Source organism: Buteo buteo, chromosome 30, assembly GCF_964188355.1.
Source record: "Buteo buteo chromosome 30, bButBut1.hap1.1, whole genome shotgun sequence".
In the NCBI taxonomy this organism is placed as follows: Eukaryota; Metazoa; Chordata; class Aves; order Accipitriformes; family Accipitridae; genus Buteo; species Buteo buteo.
In genome coordinates, this window is record NC_134200.1 from 1,613,329 (window position 1) to 1,622,037 (window position 8,709).

The 8,709-nt window shown below is 51.4% G+C and overlaps 1 protein-coding gene across 1 annotated transcript; it reads right to left on the reverse strand.

Annotated features, from left to right (window-relative positions):
* Nucleotides 1-4,530: 4,530 nt before the first annotated feature.
* LOC142025834 (olfactory receptor 14A16-like) lies at nt 4,531-5,484 on the reverse strand. Its single transcript, XM_075018514.1, has one exon. The coding sequence runs from the start codon at nt 5,467-5,469 to the stop codon at nt 4,531-4,533; it is 939 nt and encodes a 312-aa protein (XP_074874615.1). The 5' UTR covers nt 5,470-5,484.
* Nucleotides 5,485-8,709: the final 3,225 nt, after the last annotated feature.

Sequence of the window (8,709 nt, forward strand, 5' to 3'; positions counted from 1 at the left end):
CCCATCTCTATGTTGCATCTCTTCCCTGATGGCCTGAGGAATCATAGGCCCACTGAGCCATAAATAATTCACCCTTAAGTTGCCAGTCCAGATCCACCTGAACCACTTCAATCTTGGCAGCCCGATCCATCTGCTGATTGTTTTGATGTTCTTCAGTAGATTCCCAACTCTTTGGCACATAAGCATCTAATTTTCCAACCAGATTCTCTAGCCCAGGCACAATATCTTGCCACAGTGTGGCAGCCCAGATGAGTTTGCCTCTGCGTTGCCAGTTGCTCTGCTTCCATTGCTGCAACCACCCCCACAGGGCATTTACCACCATGCATGAGTCAGTATAGAGAAAGGGCACCAGCCACTTCTCTCTTTCAGCAATGTCTAAAGCCAGCTGGATGGCTTTCACTTCTGCACATTGACTCGATACACCTTCTCCTTCAGCAGTTTCTGTGTCTTGTCCTCTAGGACTGCATACAGCAGCCTTCCACCTCTGATGCTTTCCCACAATGCGACAGGACCCATCAGACAACAGGGCATATTGCCTCTCATTTTCTGACAGTTTGTTATACAGTGGGGCCTCTTCAGCATGCATAACCTCCTCTGGCGACATTCTCAAATCTTTGCCTTCTGGCCAGTCCATGATCACTTCCAAAATTCCTGGGCAACTGGGGTTTCCTATATGAGTCCGTTGTGTGATCAGTGCAACCCGCTGACTCCATGTGGCATCAGTTGCCCCTGATGAACATCCAGCCCAGCACTGGCAGTCGGGGTGCTAAGAGGAGCTGTGTTTCAGTACCAGCCACTTCTGAGGCAGCTCAAACTCCTTCATATGCTGCCAATATCTCTTTTTGGGTTGGAGTGTACCCTTGATATCCTCGGCTGCTAAACCCCAGGCATCAGCCTTGGGTTTCCCCACGTGCTTTCTACCAGAGGCTCCAGGTAGGGTCATTCTCCCCTGTTGCAGTATAGAGCACATTTTTAACATCTTCTCCTGCCCGGACTGGCCCAAGGGCTACTGCATGAACAATTTCCCGCTTAATTTGTTCAAAGGCTGGTTGTTGTTCAGGACCCCACGCAAAATCGTTCTTCTACTGCGTCACTTGGTAGACAGGGCTTACAATCAGACTGTATTTTGGAATATGCATTCTCCAAAACCCCACAATACCTAAGAAAGCCTGGGTATACTTTTTACTAGTTGGTGGAGACATAGCTGCTATTTTGTGGATCACATCCATTGGGATTTGATGATGTGCATCTTGCCATTGCATTCCTAACATCTGGATCTCCCATGCAGGTCCCTTGATCTTTCTTTCTTTTATGGCAAAACCAGCTTTCAGAAGGATTTGGGTTATTTTCTTCCCTTTCTCAAAGACTTCTGCTGTGTTGCCCCATATGATGATGTCATCTGTGTATTGCAGGTGTTCTGGAGCTTCCCCCTTCTCCAGTGCAGTCTGGATCAGTCCATGGCAAATGGTGGGGTTGTGTTTCCACCCCTGGAGCAGCTGATTCCAGGTGTACTGGACACCCTTCCCATTAAAAGCAAATTGTAGCTGCACTCTGCTGCCAGAGGGAATGAGAAAAAAAACCGAATCAGTTTGTGGATGGGAATCAGGAAGTCTCGGTTGGTGCTATCTTGCCGCCAGTGCAACAGCATCGTAGCAACTGGCACTTGTTGTTTTTCAACCCTCAGCTACCCCACTATCAAAGGGTCTTGAGAGAGACCCAGCAGGGTAGAGAGCTGTTCAGTGCCCTCCATCTCCATTTGGGTCCTTAAAATACCATGTCCTGTGGTTGTCTAGGCCAAGGATACACGGAGCCTCTGGACCAGTCACAATGGAGTGTTTCTGCCACTCATTCCCAGTTAGGCTTACTTCAGCTTCCAATACAGTTAACTCTTGGGATCCCCCTGACACACCAGAAATACAGATGGGTTCTGCCCCTTTATAACTTGATGCCACTAGAGTACACTGTGCGCCCGTGTCTACTAAAGCCTTGTACTCCTGTGGGTCTAACGTGCCAGGCCATCGAATCCACACAGTCCAATAGACCTGGTTATCCCTTTCCTCCACCTGGCTGGAGGCAGGGCCCCTCTAATTCTGGTCACAGTGCCCACTACTCGCTACTCATAAAACTGGCTCAGAAGTCCCTTCAAGAGGATCAGAAATAAGATCGGCCCTTCTACTCTCTTTGGAAACTGGAGCAGCATTTATCCTGGTAGAATACCCATTTGTGGTGATTTTTCTTCACAACTCACGTACCTGTGCATTTAGGACCGAGGTCGGTTTTGCAGCCCATTTCCTCATGTCTTCTCCATGGTCACATAGGTAAAACCACAAGGCCTCTTGTGGTGTGTACCTTCTATATTCTCTCTCTCTGACAGAGGAACGCTCACTCCTAATAGCTGAGACATTGGTCCTTACAAGTGAGGAGTAGGACATATCCTCTTTCATTTGCTGGACATCCTGGGACAGCTTCTCCACAGCCGAAATGCAGGCTTGTAGGGAGGAGGTGAGATTTTCTTCATATTGTCAGAGTTGGTGAGCCACTTCATCCACTCTCGGTGCCTCTTCATCTTTCCAGGTCATTATCACCAGTGAGTTGTCATAGGACGATGGTGCGCTCCATACAAACTTCCGCCACATGGGTGGTGTGCATTGGACTTCGCCTGGATCTTTGGGTAATTGTGGGTTGTCCGGGTCATGATGTATCATCTCTAGCATGGCTAATTCCCTCAGGTATTGAATACCTCTCTCCATGGTGGTCCATGTAGGTTCGGCGTTCGGAAGATCTCGCGATGTCACAGAAAGTTAGAGGGTTAGTCACAGCCTTGTGATGTACCTGTGATCCCGCCTCCCCTTGTTAGTAGAAAAGCAATTAACTGCGCAATAAAAGGCGGAAGTTGGTGCTCACACTGTGTGTGTTATCTGTCTCTTTCCCTGATCCGGGCCGACGAGTGATCTAAGCGTGGCACCTTGATATGTAGCGAACGCTACAGTCCACTTGCTTGATTGACATATAACATCTTCCTTAAAGGGGTACCTTTCCTTCACGCTTGACAGGAGTCGCCTCCAGAGGCTGATGGCTTGTGTCCCTTTTCCAATTGCCTTGTCAATGCCACCTTCCCTGGCAAGCGATTCCAGCTGCTTGGCTTCCCTACCTTCTAAATCTAAGCTAGTAGCCCCGTTGTCCCAGCATCGGAGCAGTCAGGTGATAATATGCTCACCTAGACGATGGCTGAAATCTTTTTGCATATCCCGCAGCTCACTCAAGGATAGGGATTGAGTGATTACCTCTGGTTCTGCCTCTTCCTCCTCTTCTTGTGATGACCCTGGTTCATCTTCATCCTTCACAAGGCGAACTGATGTTTTTGCAGATTTCTTCTTGTGTATGGGGGCAACAGGGAGTCGAGCAGGGCCTGGCAAGAGGTCAGCGTGGATGAACAGGGACCCCCCTGACTCAGGAGGTCCAACACCAGAAGGAAGTGCAGGGAGGCTGGAGGGGGAACAGCCTGCCCAGGAGCAGACAGACACCTGGCCTGTGGGTGCGGGGATGGAGCCAGCAAAGCCAGAGCTCAGCATTGGATGGAAATGGCCATTCACGGGGAGGGCACCCAGAAGGGTTTCTCTAAATGTGTTGTCAGCACAAGGAAGGCAGCTGAGGCAACCCTGGTCTCAGTGGCCAGTGGGGCAGTGGACAGAGTGACAAAACGAGTATAAATACAGCAATTCCTCAGAACCAAGATTCTCACTTAGGATTCCTGCCTCAGAGCAGGACTGTGACCGAGCTGACAGAGCACTCAGGCCTTACATGAAGCCAGGGGCTCAGAAGGAGAGTGTGGAAGCGGAAAGAGAGCAGCTCTGGTGCTCCCTTGCAGTGCTGCTGTGCTGAGAACCTTTTCCCCTTCCCCTCTTGTCCTGGTTTCAGCTGGGATGGAGTTAATTGTCTTCCTATTGGCTGGTATAGTGCTATGTTTTTGAGTTAGGTATGAGAAGAATGTTGGTAACAGTGATGTTTTCAGTTGTTGCTAAGTAATGTTTAGTCTAAAGTCAAGGATTTTTCAGCTTCTGATGCCCAGCCAGTGAGAAAGCTGGAGGGGCACAAGAAGTTGGCACAGGACACAGCCAGGGCAGCTGACCCAAACTGGCAAATGGGGTATTCCATACCATGGGACGTCCCATCTAGTGTACAAAATGGGGGGAGTGGGGGCGGGGGATTGCTGCTCGGGCACGGACTGGGCGTCGATAAGCAGGTGGTGATCAAGTGCACTGTGCATCATTTGTATATTCCAATCCTTTTATTATTACTGTTGCCATTCTATTAGTGTTATCATTATCATTATTAGTTTCTTCTTTTCTGTTCTATTAAACCGTTCTTATCTCAACCCACGAGTTTTACTTCTATTCCCAGTTCTCTCCCCCATCCCACTGGGTGTTGGGGGACTGAGTGAGTGGCTGCGTGGTGCTTAGTTGCTGGCTGGGGTTAAACCACTACAGCCTGTAATGAGTTACATTATGAATGCTCTGCAAAAGAAAACAATCAGTTAATTGCTTCTGAAAAGCACCCGCTCATCATTTTCCTCAGGGCATCCTTGAGCTCCTGGTTCCTCATGCTGTAGAGGAGGGGGTTCATTGCTGGAGGCACCACCGAGTACAGAACTGCCACCACCAGATTGAGGGATGGGGAAGAGATGGAGGGGGGCTTCAGGTAGGCAAACACTGCAGTGCTGATAAACAGGGAGACCACGGCCAGGTGAGGGAGGCACGTGGAAAAGGCTTTGTGGCGTCCCTGCTCAGAGGGGATCCTCAGCACGGCCCTGAAGATCTGCACATAGGAGAAAAGAATGAAAACAAAACAACCAAATGCCAAACAGACACCTAGCAGAAGAAGCCCAACTTCCCTGAGGTAGGAGCGTGAGCAGGAGAGCTTGAGGATCTGAGGGACTTCACAGAAGAACTGGTCCACAGCATTGCCCTTGCAGAGTGCTAGTGAAAATGTATTGGCCGTGTGCAGGACAGCATTGAGAAACCCACTGCCCCAGGCAGCTGCTGCCATGTGGACACAAGCTCTGCTGCCCAGGAGGGTCCCGTAGTGCAGGGGTTGGCAGATGGCAACGTAGCGGTCGTAGGCCATGATGGTGAGGAGAGAATATTCCGCTGTGATCAAGAAGAGAAAGAAAAAGACCTGTGCAGCACATCCCCAGTAGGAGATGGCCCTGGTGTCGCACAGGGAATTGGCCATGGATTTGGGGACAGTGGTGGAGATGGAGCCCAGGTCAAGGAGGGAGAGGTTGAGGAGGAAGAAGTACATGGGGGTGTGGAGGCGGTGGTCGCAGGCTATGGCAGTGATGATGAGGCCGTTGCCCAGGAGGGCAGCCAGGTAGATGCCCAGGAAGAGCCAGAAGTGCAAGAGCTGCAGCTGCCATGTGTCTGCAAATGCCAGGAGGAGGAACTCGGTGATGGAGCTGCTGTTGGACATTAGCTTCTTCTGGGCATGAGGCACTGTTTGAGAGGGAAAGATGGTGACAAGTTAGAATAGACTTCTCTGAGCTAAACCTAATGCGTTTCTCATAGAAACACCACCGAAGCTGCCTCTCCTATTTCAGAAAGACCTTTGGCAGGTCCCTTTCTTGAGATACATCCTTGGTGCTGGCTGAGGGTGCCACTGGGAGCAGCGGGCTCTGCTGTGGGCTACAGAGGAGTCAGTCCTGACCTACAGCAAGAGGTAAATAGGAACATGGGGTCATCTTAGATTAAATCCATTTGTCATATCAAAGAGCTTTTCAGCATTGTCACTCCCACTTCAACCCAAACTGGGGTTTTTGTTCTGAGTGTTTGTTCTGGTTTCCCCATGTCACTTCAGGAGTGCTTTTGGCAGGGAAAGAAGCAAATGTCCTAAAGATGGGGTGGGCTGAAAGGAGAGTTTTTTCATTTGCATCACTAGGAGCCTGACGATTAGGAGGGGACTGGGATATTTTCCTCACATGGACAAATCTCTGAAATGCACCCAAATCCCCCCTCCCTATTACTCTCCACTGACAAGAACAAGAGGAGCAGGGACAGGAGGACAAAAATGGATAAACACTACAGACCTGCTGCCAATGGAGGCAGGAGAGGGACAGACGGTAGGGCATTTGATAATTTCTTCTCTTCAGGGCTGACCCAACTGAGAAGGTGACTGAGTCCCCATGGCCATAAGGGCAGAGGCTCTGCTGGGTGGGAGAAAAGGCCACGGGTTTTCTCCGGTGATGGCAGGGAGGTGCCTGAATCCCCCCTCCCATGGCATTTCTGGGAGCAGCTCCCTCTCTCTCCCTGCCCCTGTCTCTGCTGCCTGGAGCTGTCCCTGTCAGCAGCTGCTTCTCCATCCCCTTGTCACCTCCCTGTCCCTGCTCACAGACCCCAAACCACCCGCTGTGTGCTCAGCTCTGCCCTGCAGACCCCTCCTGGCCGCTGGGAACTGCCCAGTGGCATCTCTGTGTGTGCAGGGGTTAAGGAGCACTTGAGACAAGTCCTAAGAACAACTAGAATCTCGGTGCCTTCTCCAGAGGGGAGAAATATATTTTAATGTCACACTGCACAACCACTGACGAGGATGAGAAAAATTCATAGCAAAGACTCCTCACCTTAAAGGTAAATGCTGCCTTGACGTTCTTCTCCAAAATCCATGCCTAAGCTTAAGCTGTGAGCAAACCTGACCCACGCAGAATGCTGTCAACAGCAGAAGCACCCTGCTCTGCCCTTCCAGGGGTCGTTTCTTTCACCCACACCTTCTCCCCACGCTGTCATGGTGAGTTCCCCGTGCAGGCTGAGTGCTGACCCTGGCAGGCAGCAAAGTCCCTGCTCCACCACTCAGCCCCTGAAACACCAGGACCCTGCTCTGAAGGACAGCCCTGGGCACCCCTGCATGCACACCCGGCTTCACAGCCCTGCAGCTGGTGCCAGGAGAAGGCAGCCCTCATGCCCTGTCCCTCTGACAGGGCAGCAGGGAAGCCCTGCTCTGGAGCACACCCTTCTCCTCTGCGCCAGAGAAATGAAGAGATTCCCCCTGCCAGATCCCACACACTGTCAGCTGTGCCAGTGTTCGGAGATCCCTGCAGGAACTGAAGCTCTATTGCCCTGCACCCACAGACTCACCATGCAGAGGGCTGTGAAGATTTCTCCCGCAGTGAGCTCTCAGCATCCTCCCACTCCACGCTGCCTTTAAGCTCTCTCTGCCTTGCAGGTCTCCTCTCGATGCCTGCAGGCAGTGCCCCCAGCCCTGCTCCTGGGCAGAGCTGTCTCTCTGCAGCGCTGCCTGCTTGCCAGGAGCTCCCTCTGTCCCAGGAGCCCAGCCCAGCTCAGCAGCAGAGGACCAGCCCATGGTGACAATTTTCCTTCCCCCTCTGGGCTCCCTCCAGGTGTCCCTGGGCCTCCAGGGGAACCTGCTGGGAAACAGGCTGAAGCAATCACTGATGTTCCCTCCCGCACCTGGGGAGAGACACTGCTTTCCAGCAGGGTCATTGCTCTGCTGAGAGACAGACTTGGGTCCAAGAATCAACTTTTCTGAGAATCAGAGAATCACTGAGGTTGGAAAAGACCCTTAAGATCACCAAGTCCAACCGTGAACCTAACACTAGCAAGTCCACCACTAAACCATGTCCCTAAACACCGTGTCTTTTAAATACCTCCACGTAGGGTCATTGAACCACTTCCCTGGGCAGCCTCTTTCTTGTGCCATCATTGGGCAGGACACGCAGACAGTCACAGGCAGGGATCTCCTTTAGCCCTGCTGAGGGAAGGGAGCCAGCTGAGTCCATGGAGGCATCTCGTGCTGGGATTGTAGTCCTGGGGCTGGAAGGGGACTCAGCTCCCTCCCATGCCCACCACCAACCCACAGGACCTGGGATTCCTCTTGCCTCAGTGCAGGTCTGCATTAAAGAGGCACCTGCATGTCAGCTCCTTGTCTCAGATTCTGTGCTAAGTAATGGTGATGGAGGCCAGGAGTGAGGTGTTCAGATGCAAATGTCTGGTGACATTGGAGGTGCCAGAGGTGGTCAGAGAGACGTGCAGGTTATAGAGACAGATTCAAGTTATGTGCAGGCTGATATAGGGACAGGACAACATCTGTGCTCCTCTTCTTCGTGGCAGCCCCTGGTAATTTCCTTTGGCCAACTGAGATGACAGCTGATGCCCAAATTAAGGGCAATGGAACCTGTCCCTCCTCATGATGTTCAGGGTGGCCTATAGAGGTATTCCTCCGACAGAATGGAGTCGTGTGCGATAGGGAGAGCTCAGTCTCTGTCTTCCTCTTCTCCATCTGTTGGATTGACTAGATTTTGGCTGAAAATATTGGCAGTTGTCTCATGTTCAGCACCACCTTGGGTTACAGAATTCAGAGCAGCTACTCAATTCAGTGTTCAGATCTAGGCCCACAAAGCTACAGGATATGCCAGGGCTGGCATGGAAATCACAGGTCCTACACCAAAAGCAATTCTCCTTCAGGGATGGTATGCAACAGACACCCCAGATGGCATCTCGGAGAGCATGATTTGGTCCCTTTGTGCCATTGACGGTTGCCATCAGTCAGAGGCACCAGTCATTAGATGCCATCAGAGATGCAATTTCTGTCCCTTCTTTGACTCATTAGCTGCAGGCATTGGGTGATTACAAAGCACATCACACCAGGGTTCTTTCTCACTCCCTTGATGATCTAACCAAGGAACAGCCCAAGCATTTGAAC

Excerpts from the sequence above, each read along its gene's own strand:
- LOC142025834 (XM_075018514.1), bottom strand. The coding sequence starts at position 5,469 with ATGTCCAACAGCAGCTCCATCACCGAGTTCCTCCTCCTGGCATTTGCA.